At 39.4% G+C, this 18,523-nt stretch overlaps 1 protein-coding gene across 24 annotated transcripts in view; it reads left to right on the top strand.

Moving 5' to 3' along the window:
* MADD (MAP kinase activating death domain) overlaps positions 1 to 18,523 on the top strand; it is a 77,815-nt gene that overhangs the window by 48,736 nt on the left and 10,556 nt on the right. For 17 of the 24 annotated variants that reach the window (XM_063332025.1, XM_063332008.1, XM_063332007.1 and 14 more), the window contains 10 exons: positions 1,968 to 2,126; positions 2,918 to 3,026; positions 3,577 to 3,639; positions 4,025 to 4,145; positions 5,301 to 5,406; positions 8,658 to 8,768; positions 9,726 to 9,833; positions 9,921 to 10,085; positions 11,372 to 11,444; positions 13,344 to 13,450. In XM_063332025.1, coding sequence (XP_063188095.1) covers positions 1,968 to 2,126; positions 2,918 to 3,026; positions 3,577 to 3,639; positions 4,025 to 4,145; positions 5,301 to 5,406; positions 8,658 to 8,768; positions 9,726 to 9,833; positions 9,921 to 10,085; positions 11,372 to 11,444; positions 13,344 to 13,450 — 1,122 coding nt within the window. The remainder of the gene's footprint in view (positions 1 to 1,967; positions 2,127 to 2,917; positions 3,027 to 3,576; positions 3,640 to 4,024; positions 4,146 to 5,300; positions 5,407 to 8,657; positions 8,769 to 9,725; positions 9,834 to 9,920; positions 10,086 to 11,371; positions 11,445 to 13,343; positions 13,451 to 18,523) is intronic. The other 7 variants (XM_063332016.1, XM_063332020.1, XM_063332033.1 and 4 more) reach the window with 1 other exon arrangement.

Here is an 18,523-nt window from a genome sequence, read left to right on the forward strand (position 1 = left end):
GGATTCTGCAAGTACATAAGCAGCAAGAGAAAGGACTAGGGAAAATGTGGGCCTACCATTGAATGGGGCAGGGGAGCTGGTGACAGATGGAAAAGACCCAGGTACTTAGGACATTCTTTGCCTCAGTCTTTACCAGTAAAACTGGCTTTCAGGAATCCCAGGCCCCTGAGACCAGAGGAAAAGTCTGGAACAAGAAAGACTTACCCATGTTGGAGGATGACCAGGCTAGGGAGCACTTCAACAAACTGGATATACATAAATCCACAAGTGCTGAGGGAGCTGGCTGATGTTGTTGCAAGGCCTCTCTCGACTGTCTCTGAACAGTGATGGTGATAAGGAGAGGTTCCTAAAGACTGGAAGACAGCAAATACCACTCTTCAAGAAGGGCAAGAAGGAAGATCTGGGTAGCTACAGGCTGGCCAGCCTCAGTCCTTGGGAAAGATGACGTAGAAAATTTTCCTGGAAAACGTTTCCAAGCACATGAAGGACAAGAGGGTGAATGGGACTAGTCATCATGGATTTACAAAGGGGCAACATGCATAACCAACATGATAGCCTTCTACAATGAGATGACTAGTTTGGTGGATGAGGGAAAAGAAGCAGATGTTGTTTACCTCAACTTCTGTAAAGCTTTTGAGACTGTCTCCTGTAACATAGACAAGCTGACAAAGTATGGATTAGGTAAGTGGACAGTGAGGTGGACTGAAACCTGGCTGAACTGGGCCCAGAGGGTTGTGATCAGTGGCACAAAGTCCAGCTGGAGACAAGCCACTAGTGGTGTACCCTGGGGTCAGTACTGGGGCCAATACTGTTCAGTATCTTCACTGATGACCTGGATGACGGTACAGAGCAAGTTCGCAGATGATAAAAAATCTAGAAGTGACCGACGCGCAAGATGGTTGTGCTGCCATTCAAAGGGACCTAAATAAGCTGGAGAACTGGGCTGAGAGGAATCTATGAAGTTCAACAAGGGGAAAATACCATGTCCTACATCTGGGGAGGAATAACCCCAGACACCAGTACATGCTGGAGACTGGCTGGAAAGCAGCTTTGTTGGGAAGGACCTTGGGATCCTGGTGGACAACAAAGCTGACTGTGAACCAGCAATGCACCCTCGTGGCAGAAAAGACCAACAGTATTCTGGGCTGTATTAGGAAGCGCAATGTCAGCAGATTGAGGGAGGTGATCATTCAGCTTTACTCAGCACCTGTGAGGCTGCGTCTGGAATATTATGTTCAGTTCTGGGCTCCCCAGTACAAGAAGGATAAGGACTTACTGGAATGAGTCTGGCTCAGGGCCGCAAAGATGATTAAGGGACTGGAGCATCTTTTCTGAGAGGAGAGACTGAAAGAGCTGGGACTCTTCTGCCCAGAGAAGAGAAGAGACAGGGCAGTATTTTATCAACGGGTATAAATTACTCATGGGAGGGATTGAAGACAAGGGAGCCAGGCTCTTCTCAGTAGTACCCACTGGCAGGACAAGAGGCAGTCAGTACAAAAAATTGAAGCACAGGAAATTCCATCTGAACATAAGAAAACACTTTTTTAGTTTGAGAGTGGTCAAATGCTGGAGCGCTTTGCCCAGAGAGGTTGTGGGTTCTCCATCTGTGGAGATATTAAAAATCTGAATGGACATGGTCCTCAGCAACGTACTCTAGCTGACTCTGCTTGAGCAGGGGTCAGCTAATATCCTCATCTTAAGATCCTTAAGATCCTCATCTGTAGAGGATCTTAACAGATCCCTTCCAACCTAAACAGTTCTGTGATTTTTGTGAAGGGGTTTTTGAGTCTCTCCGTCTTTTTCTGCAGAGTGTGGTTTGAGGAAAAGATGTTACTGAAGGAGAGAAGACAAATGTGGCCTTCAGTTGTACTGCTGCTTTTTTTGTGCCTTAAGAAAAAACATTTCACAACTTTTGTCTTCACAGTGTCTTTGTCCATTGAAGGTAACTGCTTTATTTTTCCCCACAGGTTAGTAACAGTTCCGGAGAGACATTAGGAGCAGACAGTGACTTGAGCAGCAATGCTGGTGATGGCCCAAGTGTGGAAAATGGTGGCAATTTGACAGGATCCAGGGGCACTGTGTCAGACAGTGAAATTGAGACAAACTCCGCTACTAGCTCTATCTTTGTAAGGGCATTGCAGGCTTTCCTTTTTTCTTTTTCTTTTTTTTTTTTTTTTTTAAATTAAATCTTATACAGTAATCAGTTCGATGTGTGTGTATGTGTGGAAGAGGATCTCTGATTCTGTTCTAAGGGTCAATCAGCAATGACTTACAGTATTAAAATATTAAAGATGTAATTTTCTATGGATCCATGTACCTTTCTTCATTTCCTGTGCAATGCATGTTTTTTTGGGAATAGTAGGTTTACATCTCTCACAGTAAATGAAAGAAAAACCTATAAAGGCTGAATGTGAGAGAGCTCAGGTAATCTTATTCTGCTTGTGAATGTTCATTTTCTGTGTAGTCCTGAGAAGGCTGTGTGTTTCTTCCTCCATTCCTCACAATCTGTAAAATGACAGTGCTGTTGAGCTATTTCCTAAACAGTGGGAAAGAGTTACTATTAGAATTTGGGCAAACTTACGGGGAATGACAGAAGAGGTTTAACTGTTCTTTTCTTTAGTCTGGGATTTGCATTTTTTGTTTTGTCTCAGTTTTCCTTCAGGGAAGCATTTTGCTTCCTCTGTGTTTCGATTTCTCTATTTGTCTCTCTATTTTTCCTTTGCCTGATTCTGGACTTTTAAGTCTATTACCTTGGTCTTTGACCAGAGTAATTTATTTGTTTTGTGAACATTTGTGGGAGAAGCATCTATGAAATATAGCTTGCAAACTGCATCTGTTAAGCACAACAGTGGACTGCAAGAAGCAGCCTTGCAGGGCACAGAGTTAAATTGTCTGACACCTCTTGTATTATTTTCAGGCGAAGTCTCACAACCTGAAGCAGAGTGTGAAGGAGAGCAAAGGCAGTACTCCAGGGAGAGGTCCAGAGGATGGGAACCAACGTGTCTATCTCTATGAAGGACTTTTGGGTAAACTATTTTTTTTTTGTGGGGAAGGGATCTTTTAGATTGAAGTTCAGGTGGAGTCTTATCTGGGGCAGACTGGAATTTTTACATTCCCAGAGACTGTTTTTAACCACTTACTGTTGTTCATACTGGTAGAATAGGAGGGGGCATCAGGCCATTCAGAGTAAAGCCGAAGATTTTGCTGGGGACGTTGATTTAGAGTAAGAGATGAGTGTGGGTGGTGTAGTTTGCATAAAAGGTAGTTTGTCCAAGTCTCTTGCTGTTCTTGAATATGAATTCTTTAAACCGTTGGAAAAAGGGGAGAAGGAACTTGGCTATGCATGGAACGCTAAAATGTATGACTGACTTGGAAAAAAGATCCTTCAGCTTAAGTCATTGAACAGAGGGCTACTAAACTCAGAATACGAAGGGCCTTTGAGTGTATCCTTGAATTAGGAGTATATTGGCTTTTTTGAAATGTATTTAATCTGGATTTGCTGTTAATCAAGAGCTCTCTTTTCCTCTGTTTTTCATCCTTTCCATTTATCGTTCCTACCTGCTTGGAATGGTGCAGGTAGGGATAAAGGATCTGTCTGGGACCAGTTAGAGGATGCTGCAATGGAAACGTTCTCTATGAGTAATAATCTTATCTTTCCACTTCTCTGTGTGTTTGCCATGATCTGTGTTTGTGTGAGATATTCCTGTCTCTTTCGGGCAGGGTTAACAGTATATGGAAGAAGATATACTCCTTAAACAATAGAGATGAGAGGTACTATTGTGTAAGGGTTTGAAAAGATGATGCCATGAATTAGAATAAGATATGCCTTGTCTTCTCTTTTACACTTTTCTTCAGTTGTGATATTGCTTGTGGTTTAAAAGTAAACTTTTTTTTTTTTTAAATATGGATTAATTGTGTGTTGGCTTATGGTATTTTCAAGGAGTGGGAAGGAACAGGAATTAATCTTAAAGTATTTGACTGGAGTAAATGGAATAAATGCTCAATTTTTGTATACATTGCATAGGCAAAGAGCGTTCAACTTTGTGGGACCAGATGCAGTTCTGGGAAGATGCTTTTTTGGATGCTGTGATGTTAGAGAGAGAAGGAATGGGGATGGACCAGGGACCTCAGGAGATGATTGACAGGTAAAGTTCTTAAGTAAACCTCTTTCCTCCTCATTGTTTCACCTCGGGCTGAAATAGTAAAACCAAAATTATTTTAATTTGAATATGCTGTTGTCACTTTGTAAACCTTGTTACTATACCAGATTGTTGCAAAGCGAGCCTTTTGTCTCTGTGCTGGCAAGTATCTCCTGATACTGAAATACTATCTTTGTTTGTGACATAATTTTTTTAACTCCTGTGGGGAGGTGATATTTCCAGAGAAATGGGTAATGTAAGCATAATCACACTATGAATAGATGGAATAGACTAGATCAGTAGTAAAGCAAGAGATTTCTGTGGCAAGATGACTATATTCTGGAATAAAGGAAGATATTGGTGTGTTGACGTAACATGAAAGAATTAAGTGTCTTCAGAAACTGCATTTTGAGCTTTCTCAAAATGCAAAGTCACTTATAGGTGTTTTTACTTTACAGTTTGTAGTTAAAAGAAACAAACAAAACATGAGGGAACCACTCTCTAGAAATATCTATGTGGTTGCTTAAAGCTAAACTACTTCTAAGGTGTCAGTCTTCACTACCTGCTTGCTTTTTTTTTTTCTTTTCCTCACTCTATTAATATCTGGTCATTCTCTGCTCTCTTTACCACCTGCAGCTGTACCACCTACACCCCTGCTCTCATGTAACATGGGATCTAGTAGCCAAAATAAGAACTGCTTTTTGGGGTTGCTAGTTTGAAAACTGTTTCTTTTTCCACAAACTACCTACCTTACTGGAAAAAGAGGGTGCCTGTGTGCTTCCTTCCTCAGTTTACTTCTGCCTTGCAGATGCATTTAAGCTCTAAAGGCGGGTAGCTCTTGTACTGAGTTGTATGTTCCTCTTCTGGCAGTTGTAATTGTCATGGAGCTGTGACTGCAGAAAAGAGGAAATGGATAAGACCAGCAGACCACTGAGAACTTTCCCATTGAGCAGATGTTATTTACTTCAACTAGTTAATAATTAATGGAAATGTCTGATTAGTGATCATAGTGTTTTACTGGAAAATGCGCATTTGGCTTAGCGTTTTTGAAGGTTTTATTTGCCATGCACTTTACAAATAGCGCTCTGTCCTCTGCCAGTGCTTTAGTGAATTGGATGAAGGATGCCTGTGAGTCTGCTTCAGATTTAGCTCTTCTTGCAGGTATCTTTCCCTGGGAGAACATGATCGAAAGCGTTTGGAGGATGACGAGGACCGCTTGCTGGCTACACTGCTGCATAATATGATTGCTTATATGCTTATGATAAAGGTGACTTCTTTTTCTCTTAAATAGATTGCTGTTCAGATTTAAGCAGTATATTTTGTTGGTGGTGTCTTGAAACCATACATCTCTGTTCACAGAGCTCAGAACAGTGAAGTACAAAAAAATGTTACAAAACATCTCCTGATCTTAATGAAAAAAATTGCTTCAGTACCTAGAAATTCTTTGAGATATGTTGTCTGAGTTTACGCAGCTCTATGCCATGGGTATGCATATACGTTGCCATTTAAAATATAATTTTTTTTTAGCCCTACTAGTACCTTTAGAGGACATTCTTATTATCAAGAGTATGGGTTATAAATTAAATAGAGACCACCTTCTAATCTGATTTCCTTGCAGCTGCAAATTCCAAATCTTCTTAGAGAAGTCAGAGGTAAAAGGAGAACTTGGGCAGATTGTGAATATGTATATCAATAATTCCATACGAAATTTGCAGTTACTAGCAAGCAATGCTTTTTATCTCAGTGGGCTGTGCATACGCATCTTAATGCTGTAGGTGGCTACTAGCAATATCTTTCTTTTAATTTGAATAATTTCTTAGGTAATCCAAATCCTCCCTCAAAGTCACTGGAAAAGAAATCTTTTAAAAGTTTTGTCATGGTTAGAACTAGCTTAGGTGCATGGTTTTACCTGTAACAGATTTGATGCACTATGCTGTCCAGTGTAGCAGCTTGACAGTAAGGGAGTGGGCAGAGAGAAAGAAGGTATTGATTTTTCCTAATACAAATGAAATGTGTGGGTAAGTTTTAAGATGGAATTTGAGTATATTTGGAATGAGTTTATTTCAGAAGATTACTGTGGGATTTGGCCATTAGGACTTGCATCCCTGCAGTACTTAAAGCAGAAGTAATAAAAGCCAGTGCAGTAACTGTCATCAAAGGATGCAAAAGAGGAGAACAAATAACGTTGATTTCAAAAGGCTGTCTCATGAGAGATGTTGATAGAGTTAATCCCAGATGGAAAGAGTGTCTTTGGTGTGGTGAAAATCGCCAGATCCCCAAGAAAACAGTTTTCTGGTGGAAAGGGATAAGGAGGCAAACAGGATATTATGCCTTTGGAAATGGTATCACTTTTGGTCTATGGGTTATAGATGAAAAGGGAATATGGGGGATCCAAGAGTTGTGATAAAAATACTGTTTCTTTCAGTACATCTTCAGAGATGCTCAAGAGTGAGGATGGCATGAAGAACTGAGCAAAAGAAGGGTTGTGGGGTGTTGGTTTTTTTTTGTTATTGTTGTGGTTGCTTCCCTGCCCCCTCCCCCCTCCATTATCAGTTTTGGGATGAATGGGATGAAAGGCGGTGGATCTAGAATTTGGTATATATTATTTGCATACAGAAGTTTTTCGAGCAGTTAGAGTGAAGGCTTTACGAGACTAAAGACTGCATCAAAGTATCTCATCTTAGGGCAGCTTATAGTAGAACCCGCTAAGTTGGAAGGCCTTCTTTTACTAGCGAGGTGAATTCCTCTGAGCTGTCAAAGGAAGCATAATCCTCCAAACCCAACACCCTGGTATTTTAATTTTTTTTTTTGTTTTGGGACAGCAGAGCCTAATAGTTTTTACCTAAAAAATTCTCGAAAAATATTTTCTTTCAAGTACAAAGACGTCTGGACAAAGGAAGGAAGCAGGTTGAGTTTGTTTTGTACACTCCATAGCATTAAGGTAAAATAATGTCCGATCTAGCTTGAAATCAGCGATCAAACTTGAGTGTACTGTTTTGAAGACTTTAGTATCAATGACTGGCATACATAATAGCTTTTGGAAACCGCATCTGGGGCACAAATGTTTTGCTTCTGAGCTTCCTTGCAGCTCATCTTCGGGAGGAACTTGGTACTGTTTGAGGACTATCTGGAAATGTTTGTTAGAGCCCTGGCCTAATAATCAGGAAACTGATTGTGAAAGAGTGAGAATTCTGAAAGATATCATGCCTTTGTGTTAGTATTTTTTGTGTTGAGGGATCAACAGTTGACTAAATCAACTCTTTGCAGAGGAAGAGGTGGAAAAGCTAGCCTGGCAGATGAGACCCATCCCATAAGTGGCACCATGGAGAACTGAAGCTTTTGATGTTGTTAGTTGGAAGTGGAGGGTAACTGTTGTGGCGTTGAGGAGTAACTGTGAAGGAGTAACTGTTGAAGAGTAACTGTGAAGTAGAGGCCTACTTTGTTGCACAAGAGTAGGCAGGAAATCTGTTGTGCACAGCATCACTTGCCCAGTAGCTGGGAAAAGCCGTGTCCGTGCAACTTCTGCTGCTGCTGGGCTGAAGAGGCCCTAGCATGACTGAGCTGGAGATCAGTTGTTTTGCTGTCTTAGCAATGGAAACCAAGATATGTTGATTTTTGGGAGATAGGAGTTGCTTCCTATGAATAAAGAATAGAATAGAATCGAATAGAATCTTCATGGTTGGAAAGGACCTTTGAGATCGAGTCCAACCAAACAACCTACAATCTCTGCCACTAGAGCATGCCCTGAAGTGCCACATCTAGACGTTTCTTAAATACCTCTAGGGATGGTGACTCAGCAACCTCCCTGGGCAGGCTGTTCCAGTGCCTGACCACTCTTTCAGTAAAGTAATTCTTCCTAATATCTAATCTAAACCTCCCCTGCCGCAACTTCAGACCATTTCCTCTGGTCCTGTCATTATTCACTTTGAGAGAAGAGGCCAACACCCACCTCTCTACAGGCTCCTTTCAGGTAGTTGTAGAGGACAATGAGGTCTCCCCTCAGCCTCCTCTTCTCCAAGCTAAACATGCCCAGCTCCCTCAGCCTCTCCTCATATGACCTGGTCTCCAGACCCCCCACCAGCCTGGCAGCTCTCCTCTGGACACACTCCAGCACTTCAATGTCCCTCTTGTACAGTGGGGCCCAGAACTGAACACAGGACTCGAGGTGAGGCCTCACCAGTGCCGAATACAGAGGCACGATCACTTCCCTGCTCCTGCTGGCCACGCTATTCCTGATACAAGCCAGAATGCTGATGGCCTTCTTGGCCACCTGGGCACACTGCTGGCTCATGTTAAGCTGGCCGTCCACCAGCACGCTTGAGTCCTTTTCCACTGGGTAGCTTTCCAGCCACTCTTCCCCAAGCCTGTAGCGTTGCTTGGGGTTGTTGTGACCAAAATGCAGGACCCGACACTTGGCCTTATTAAACCTCATACAGCTGGCCTTGGCCCATCGATCCAGCCTGTCCAGGTCCCTCTGTAGAGCCTGAGTAAGTAATTGTCTTTATGTCTGCTTTCTAGGTGAACAAGAACGATATTAGGAAAAAGGTGCGTCGTCTAATGGGAAAATCACATATTGGATTGGTGCACAGCCAGCAAATAAATGATATTCTAGACAAGCTTGCCAATCTGGTAAGTAAAACAGTGATGAATGATATGTCTGTGGGAGCTACAGTGGAGGAAAAAAGCTATCTGAAAATTCTTCTATAAGTGCTCTGCAACACTAATTTAAAAGTATTAAAAATAATTAAATTGAATTGTTAAATACTGCCTTCATGTGTATAGAATAAAGACTGTGATTATATGACCCTGTTTATAATATTATAATGTTATGCAGTTATCAATTAGAACTGCAATACAAATACATATAAGCATGACACTTCAGTACCACAGTTCTGTGCAACTCAAATGTTTCCTTAATACCACTTTTGTGGACGGGAACCTTTATTCTTGCTATGGCTGTAACAAATGTTTAGTTTTCCATTAGTTTATAGGTCATTATAAGACTTGTAGCAATCAGTTTCTATACAAACTGTTACCACGATCAGCTGCTGTGCAGAATAAACCTTATGTCCTGTAATGCTCATTAAGAATATAGGTTAACACTTAAGTTAATAAAACTAACCATCTTTTAACACAGCCGTCACCGGATTGGATGCAAGTTAGGCCCTTTGGAAGCTAATTTTTCAAAGCATTTTTACATTTGAAACTTAATTTTATGCACAGAAAGGACACAAAGCTATTTTATAACTAATTGAGAAAAAGCAGACCAGTTCACTGCAATGTTACTGGAACCCAGACCCCTCACTGTCCCATACTGAATATGGTACCAGCGTGAACGTTGTTGTATGCTGTGATAACTCACTCACGCTTGTTGAAACTAAACTTTTCACAGTTGTTGAAACTAAACTTTCTAGAGTATCTTGCTTAAGGCTTTGTCCAAAATTGCCTCCGATCAGCTGCGTTTAAAATACTTTTTTTCTTTCATTTGTTGAAATGCTTCTAGTGTCACCTAATGGACTTCTTCCTATAGATCAGGAGAAACTGGTTTCAAAGTTCATTAATGATGGCATTTTTATTTTAATCTAGAATGGACGGGAACTCCCTGTGAGACCCAGTGGCAGCCGCCACATCAAGAAGCAGACTTTTGTAGTACATGCTGGGACAGACACAACAGGAGACATATTTTTCATGGAGGTAGAGACAAGAATAATTAATATTAATGCAACAGATAGCATTCAATAAATAACATTGGAAATCTTATGTAATATTGTGTGCTCCCAGGTATGTGATGACTGCATTGTGCTGAGAAGCAACATTGGAACTGTGTATGAACGTTGGTGGTATGAGAAACTCATCAACATGACTTACTGTCCCAAAACAAAAGTGCTGTGCCTCTGGCGGAGGAATGGTCAGGAGACACAGCTGAACAAGTTCTACACAAAGAAGGTACGCATTGTTTTTAATACACACAATACTCAGGGAAAACTGCATAGAACAAGCAAATCCTTGGTGTGTCATATTCCATGTCTAATCAAAAAATAGCATTCTCTCTCCAGCACTGGTTAGTGAACTACAGTGGCTGCTTAACAGCAATGACATCTGAAGCTGGCATTATGCCTTGTCGTTTACCTGAAGACAATAGTACAGCAGGATGTAATCTAAGAAATTAAATGTGTAGCTTCTACTTGGTTTTTTTTCAGTTAGAAGGAGGAAAGCATCAGTATAACTAAATATTGTGTTAGCTTGCAGGCTTATAAAGGCAGTAAAAATATTGTGGTAGATTCATGGGGGAAAAGCTAAATAAAACTACGTCTTAATAATTGATTTAATTATGTCATTTTTAATGACAAACCCAAACTGAACAAACAGATAAAAATTTCTCTCCATGTGCCCTTGTTTGATTTTTATTTCATATATGCCTACATTCGCCACTAATATGAAAGCCCTTTTCTTCTCCTTATGACTAATTGCACATATAAAGAAATAGTTTAAACCTACTACGGAAACTCCAGTAACTCTTAGAACTCCAGTAATTCTTACACAATGACCAGCAAACAAGAGGTGAAGGTTTGTAAACGCAAGTAATATATTGAAAGGTTATTATCTTTGAGATATACAAAAGGATTAGATTTTTGCTTCAAAAAGTTCATTTTACACAGACCAGGTCATCATGATGCAGGTGTGAATACAAATGGAAGGAGCACAAAGGCAGTGTGCTACAGAATTTACTTGGAAAATTAATTATATGTATCTTGAGCTTCTGATAGAAAATGTTATTAAATTCTGCTCTGAGATTATGGCTTAACCATTATTTGATACTAGAGAGGGGAGCTGGAGGAAGATGAATAGAAGAATATGGCATAAGGAAATTGATAGATCATATAAGCATGACCAGTAGCATTGATTGCTGGAAGCTGAAAAAAAGAGAGAGATTGTGATATTGTTTTGAGGCTTTTTCTACACTAGTAAACTGAGTAAACTTAGTTAGATTGCTCATGAGCATGTGCCAAGCCATGAACTCTTCACTAGCTTGTGCTATGAAATAGTTCTGCTGTCAACTTGAAAAATAAATATAAATACCATCTAGTAATTAGCTGTGGTTGAACTTGTATAGGCTTTTTGTTGTTACGCACCACATGGGGCTTGTTCTTTTTGTAGAATCTTAGAATCTTTCTGTTCTTTTCCCTTAGTAATTTGGAAAATTAACAATGTATTACTCTTTTATATGTTAGTGTCGAGAATTATACTACTGTGTAAAAGACAGTATGGAGCGAGCAGCAGCAAGACAGCAAAGCATTAAACCAGGTACAAGATTTTGCTTGTTGGGAATGTTTGTTGTTTAATCTGCAATCAACAAAATTCTTTTTTACTAATCACATTTTTGAACATAATTTCCTTTTACTTGAAAATCTTAGGGTAGCTTTGTACATCATCTGTGTGTGCATAGCAGACTTAGTGGTAAAGTCAGCTTGCCCCCATATACCTCACTCTAAATACAAACCAAAACAAAACACCTGTATAAAGAAGAGTTACATGTAAGGAGGACTAGCTGCCAATAAAATGATAACTAGAAAAGACCATGAAACTTCGGCTTCACTTTCTCTTCCTGGCTGGCTAGCTACTCCTTATATTCCTGATTGAGACACAGAACTATTTCGACCACTTTGTGTTGAAGACGGAGGCTAATAAATATGCTTGTTTGTGTTAGTGAATCTACAGTGATGAATCTGCAGCGTTCTGTAGACTTCAGTGCACAAATCTTTTCTGTATTGGAAAATACTGTCGCAAGTCAAAAGGTGCAGTTAACCCAATGTCCGTGTATCAGTATAACTTCTCCAGTGTAGACAGTCTTCTTAGTTTTGCATCATCTTCGGGAACGGGATAGTATAATAATACTGGTGAAACTTTTCTTGGTAAACATCACATTCCTTTTCCTGTTGAGTCAAAAAAACCCTAGAAAAGTGGATTTGCAGTTTTGGGAGATAGAGTTCTTGGGAAGGCAATTTTACATTTTTCTTAGTCCTCAGAGCAGCAGGTGCTGCATGTATCTGGGTAACAAACATGAAGGTGGTTTACTTTATACCTTCATAAGATGGTTGTTTCTCCCTTGCTGGAGTCTGTTTGCAGGTTCAAGGGGACATCACTGGTTTCACGTTTTCAAGGTTGATTTTTTGTTGCAACTATTTATTTTTTTTCAAGTGGATTCTAGAACTCTGGGAGCCATGCTTTGAGGTACAAGCCTATTTTAGGTGTATCTTAATGCCATATCTGAGGGATCTACATTTTGTACTCATAACTGTCACCAGCATGACTGAGAAAATGACTTGTGTTTAAATCTAGCATCCTAAGTGTTCAGCCCTCAGTTAGCTGTCGGAGCTTTGGAAGAGACACCATTTTCTTTTTCCTACCATTAGTCCAGTTTAATTTGAGGAGAGGGAGGAAGGGCTGGACTTTCACTGAGGGTAGAGGAGGCAAAAGCGTCTTTGAAAGCTATTTTAAGAATTGGGCAATAATGCAGTTTTAAAAGTGTGTTTGAAAGCCATTCTCCAGAGTTCAGCGTTTCTGCACAAATGATAATTTTTTAAAAATCATTATAAGAAAGCATTTTCTTGCTGAACTGAACGATGCAAAAGAAACTAGATGAAAATGCCTAGATTGTCATCTATTAATGTCCTCTATTAAGTTGTCGTAACCACGTTGACTTTTTCATTGCTGAAAGCGTAAAACAATATCACACAAAATCATCAAGCTCACAAACGAAAGCCTAGTTTGTGCTTGCTTATGTGTTTGAACCTAAGACTGTGCTGTCAGTGGTGTTATATGATTGCAGTGTTCTGCCAACCAGAAATGAAATGTGGCATTTAAAACAAACAAACAAAACCCCAATATGAACTACAATAAATACAGTCTGAGCTGACATCGATGTCCCTTCATGTAAGCAGGATGAAATTTGTTATGATACTTAAAAGTCTGGTGGTTCTCAGAAGGCTGTCATTTGTGAGTAGACTCTATGAAATGCTCCCTGCTATTCTTAGTAGTGTTCTTTCATTATGCACATCAAATGGAAATTATGTTTTTATTGTTTTATATTTCCCTTACACGTATCATGACTTGGCTATCTGTTTTCTATTCGTTCTTTCTCTTGATATTTTTCTTTCTTTGTTTTTCTTTGATTTTTTTTTTTTTGTTATTAACGTATCACAGGCCCTGAGCTGGGTGGCGAGTTCCCTGTGCAGGATATGAAAACTGGCGAAGGAGGTCTTCTTCAGGTCACACTGGAAGGAATTAACCTGAAATTTATGCACAGTCAGGTATGAGGGAAATCTATGAGAAAACTGCGAGCATGAAGCTTTTTGCAGCACGCCTGTATATGTGTTTCCTCTTCCCAGAGTATCAACAAGGACAAGGGATAGCGTGATGAGGGTAAAAAAACCCATATGTATATTTACACACAAACACACACACACATATATAAATACATATATATGTATGTAAAAATACACTGAAATTTAATATCCTCAGGAAAACTATAATCAGCTGAAGAAAAACATTGACACAGGTTTCAGTTTCTTGTTTCTGATGGTCTGAATTGTCTAAGCACAAAACAAATGGTAGGCAGTGTATTAAGGGACAGAAAAAGTGATCAATAGTAATCTAAACTGCCATAATGCATCACACTGTGAACATACTCTGATGGCATAAGCAGTCAACCTTAAAGATACAGTGTTTAAATATTGTAGGTACAGAGGGCAACCTTCTGCATCATATTTAGTCTTGCTTTAAAATTTGAGGAATCATCTGTAGAATTTAGTATGAAAATAAAATGGGAAAGTGGTTTTTGCTGTAATTCACAAGAATAAGAAAAAAATTACTGATTATTTTTTCCTTCCAAATAGCAGATCTTATGGGCATAGAGGAAACACAACTAGAATTGTCATTTCTTCCTTTCTCTGGATGTTGTTTCTGTTGCTTCCTTTGATCCTTGTTTTTTACTTTGCTTTGTGTTTTTTGTTTTGCATATGGTATTTAACGCATGCTATGCTAGACAGTAGAATCAATTTTTAGGGGGGAGAGAGAGTGTGTGTGAGCGAGAGAGAGAGAAAGAAAGAGAGAAAGAAAAGCTTCTGTCAGTCCTCTGTGGAGTGTTTTTTCCTTTCCTCCTGACGAGACTTTTCTCCCCACGCAAGCTTTGTTCTTCTTTGAGGATACATCAGTGTAGATCCCACTGGGAGTGCACGTGCATCTCAAACACACATGCTCAGAATCTTTAATACTGCTCCCAAGGTCACAGCAGCACCATAAGTTTGAGTTCGTATGTGCCAGTATAAGGAGTGGAGATTTGTGAACCTCTTTCGGTTTTCTTCCTGTCTATTACCAGGGTAGAATCTGGACTAGAGTTGGCCTGCTGTAGTATTTCAAACCTACTCTGTGATGGAACAGTCTGCCTGACTTAGTAATAGATTTTAACTTTTTGTTGGCTATGCTGAAATACAAAGAACTGCAAGAGGAACTCATCGGTAGTACAGAATGTATTTTTGTAGTTATTGGAAATGGCAGGTCTAAAGCCTTTGAAAATGAAACCCTGGCAACAGTTTGATACCATTAGAGATGGATGTGGTAGAAATTACTTTGCCCTAAGGTAAGGACACACCACAGGGAATATTCTGTTTGCTTCTCCTGTTTTTTCTTCTGCCAGCAGTCAAAAATGATGTTGAGCTCAAAATGCTCATTTCTTGAACAGTCTATGGAGATGACTCCATTTCATAAACAAACAGTCAGGCATATATGTATTTGTAGTGAGTAAAGTATTAACTAGAAACATTAGGCATTATCTGTTAGAAGCAGACACTGTCTGAAAAATAGGCCGTTAATTTCAGAAAGTACAGTTCAGTTAGAAGAAACGACTGAAAAGTAAAATTAGTGAAAATTGGTTCTGTTTTACCTTAGACCAGGACATTGCCTCATCATCATCATCATGGTTTCTTAAGTGTAACAGGCATCTTCATGAGACAAAGACACCCAGTGTTAAGCAAATAGTGAGCACACACGCATCTGTCCAAAAGCAGAACTCCAAATCCAGGAACATACCCTTGTCCTTAAATTCAAAGCCTTTTTTTTTTTCTCTGAAAGACTGGAATGACATCCTGAAAGAAACCGTAGGGAAACGTAGTACTGATTGCTATTAAATGACTGTAAGGACCATTACCAGTTGAATTTTGTACAACAGATACTGAGTCCTGTGCTACCACCAGCACTCCTAGAGTACTAGCTTTATCATATCCTTCCTTATGGAGAATGGTGTTCTAATTTGCTGTCTGTGATGAAAATTACTACATCTTTTCTGGAAGACAGTCTGTGCAGGTCAGACCCAGGAAATATGCCATCTGTCTCCCGCACCTGAAAGAATATTCCTCCTCTTCATCACTTTTCCAACGAGGCTGTAACCAGATCAGTTTCCATTATTGAAGATGGATATTGAAACAAGTACAGTTCTGGAAAATACAGTTCATTTATTCAATATGTTTAATTCTTGGTCTGTTAGATTTACACTGCCAGCTAGCAAGGGCGCTCAGTACCATTTAGTGAAGCTAAGACTTATCCATGTTTTCCTTCTCAAAACAAAGTGTCTAGACAAATATCAGAAGTCTGCCATTTGAGGGTCTGTATAGAATGGACAACTGTAACAACAAAGGATTCCTACTAGTTGCACCGTACAAAAAAAAAAATCCCCTCCAATTTCATAATCTGTGGAGCTAAAGGATGTTTGCATTCTTATTCTAACACTCATCCACCAGTCTGCTTTCTTGATAAAAGGTTTGCTATTATAGATTAATTGTCCTTTCCAATTTTCATATAAATTAAATGAATTGCTCCCGAAGGCAGTCGATTAGGGAATACGTATATGAGCATGATTAAAAACAGGATCCTACAGCCGTATCTCTGTGTTGAAAATGGCTTTTTCTGTTTCTATTGAGTTTGGATGGGGCTACTGACCAACAAGTTGCCTACAGGACCTCATCAGGCACAGCTTTCTCTTCATCTTCCTCTGCTTACTCCACATACAGGCCCTGTTCTTGGCCCTCTTTCCAAGTACTCTTTTCAGCAATGCAGCTTACTAACAGAAGGGATTTCTGTTGCTCTGCTTGGTTGGATGTCATAGAAATAATACATTTAGAACATAGGAAGAGGGGTTTCCACTTTTTGTTTAAAAAAAAGATGTATGGAGTCTATTCTGACCTACTTGAGAAGACTGAACATACTGCTTCAGTGTTAGAATGCTTTCATGAAACTGTTTTTGAAGGCTCTTGATTTGCAGTGTGTATACTTTCTTATCACCTTGTGAATTCCTCAGGAAATGTCTCAGATGCGTGGTGGGCCAACCTATTATTGATACATGATAGTTGTCTTTAGTGTTCACAAATTATCTCATCATGCCAGCAGTGCACATACGTTCAAGAAGAAAAAATGTTCAAGTCCATCTGTGCCTAGCAGGTCAGAGGAAGTCCTTTGGAATAGGGAGAAATCAAGTGTACTTGTGGCATTGGCAGAGTATTCTGAGTTTATACCTACAAATTCCATTATAATATTGGGACTCAGTAACTCTGTCCCTGTTATGAATTCATCTGTGTCAAAAATAGATGGAAGTTTAATAAAATGCAGCAAGCACATGCCCATCTACAGTAGGATCCACACTGAATGCTCTGTCTTGAAGAACCACAGTTTCTCTAGGGTAAGTAACTGTTATTTCCTTTATGCTTGTTTTCTAACTGAGTGAGAGGAGAGCATCTCTATCCCTGAAACGATATAGCAAGAAATTGCCCATCAACTTGTATGTCTTCTGAAAATGGGTAATTTACTGTAATTGTGACAAACTCAATTTTCATCTTGCTCATAATTCTTGTGGGAATGCAGCACTCCTTAACGTTATACTCAGATCACGAGCACCTGGGGCAGTCAAGTCTTTCAGGCAGCTTTACTGTTACCAGATAAAACAATCAGTGTTTCACCTGAGTCTTTCTTTTGAGTTTCTGAATTTTGTACTTTAGACTACTAGCAAAAACTTTTCACAGAAAATATTACAGAAAAAGGAAACTAAGTGCAATAAAGAAAGTGTTCTGTTATTGACTTGTTTACTGTGTAACTGTTCCTCAAAAAAGAAAATGTTTTTGACCAACTAAACTGATATAGAACATGGGTGAAAACAGACAAACAAAAAAGATGGTATTAAGTCTCCTTTCCCTTGAGTCCTTGAATGTAAGCAGAAAGCACGCTTCAGATTTTCTGATTAAGTGAGTGGAAGATTAGTTTTTTATGTTGAGCAAAAAATACCCTGGGTCTGTTTGCTAGTTCTCTGCCAATAAAAATAGTAATAAAACCCCTTTGACTTGAACCTCCACCTGACTTCTGTCAGATGTATGGTGCATTTACTGATCTCTATTGGTACAGATACGCCTGTGTCTTTAAAAAGAAACACAACAGTCTCTGGTGTTGTCTTCTTTTGCTTTTCTTGCGTAGCATATCATCTATGATTACATGAGTGTTGCCAATACTGTATTCAAGAGGGTTGCAGAGTTTTCCTTTCCCTTCTTTCCAAGACAATGAAGTTTCTCTAGTAATATTTTTTTTTTTTTTAAAAAAGGTCGCGAGATCATGGTGCTGTAAGTGTATAAACACTGAAAGTATCAATCCAGACTATTGTAGTATAGTCTTGCAAGGGTCTCTCTAAGGTATTGGACATAGACTAATTCTGAATCTTAGGGCAATGTTACTCTTAGCGTCTCTGTTGCCTTGAAAAAGCAAGTATATTAGAAACCAGAATATGGAATTGATTCCTTATAGTACTTTCTACAGCTTCTTATGTCTGTGTACTGACTCTGGCCCTTTTGGAGATGTGCATTAAAGAAGGAACTGTTTTGTATCTTGAAATAGATTGGATATTGAACAAACTTGTTATGCTCGGAGAACTTGTTTATTCATGCAATCTTGGCATCTAGATTCTAGACTGAAAAACCTAGTCGTGTAGTTCAACTGTTTTGCCTTTTGGGGTTCACGTATGTAAAACATAAGTTTAAAGCAGGTTTGCTTTCTAAAGGACTGCTCAGCTGGCAGCAGCCATATGTGAATTGAGCAAACAATAGAGAAGGGTCCAAACTCTCCCATCCTGCTTAAAGCAGAAAACTGGTACTGACTGTTAAAGGAGACAGTTCCAAGAGTAAGTATGCAGATTATATATCATAAACTGTAGTAAAATCTTAAACGGCAAGGCTCTCAGGGAGAAGGAAGATTAATGGTTCCTCTTTAGATTAAATTCGACTCCTGAATAGGTTAGGAGGATCAGTGTCAGGGTGGGAAGTACAGTGCCCCTTACCTGCCCTCTGTGCCGG

This window comes from Chroicocephalus ridibundus, chromosome 4 (genome assembly GCF_963924245.1).
Source record: "Chroicocephalus ridibundus chromosome 4, bChrRid1.1, whole genome shotgun sequence".
In the NCBI taxonomy this organism is placed as follows: Eukaryota; Metazoa; Chordata; class Aves; order Charadriiformes; family Laridae; genus Chroicocephalus; species Chroicocephalus ridibundus.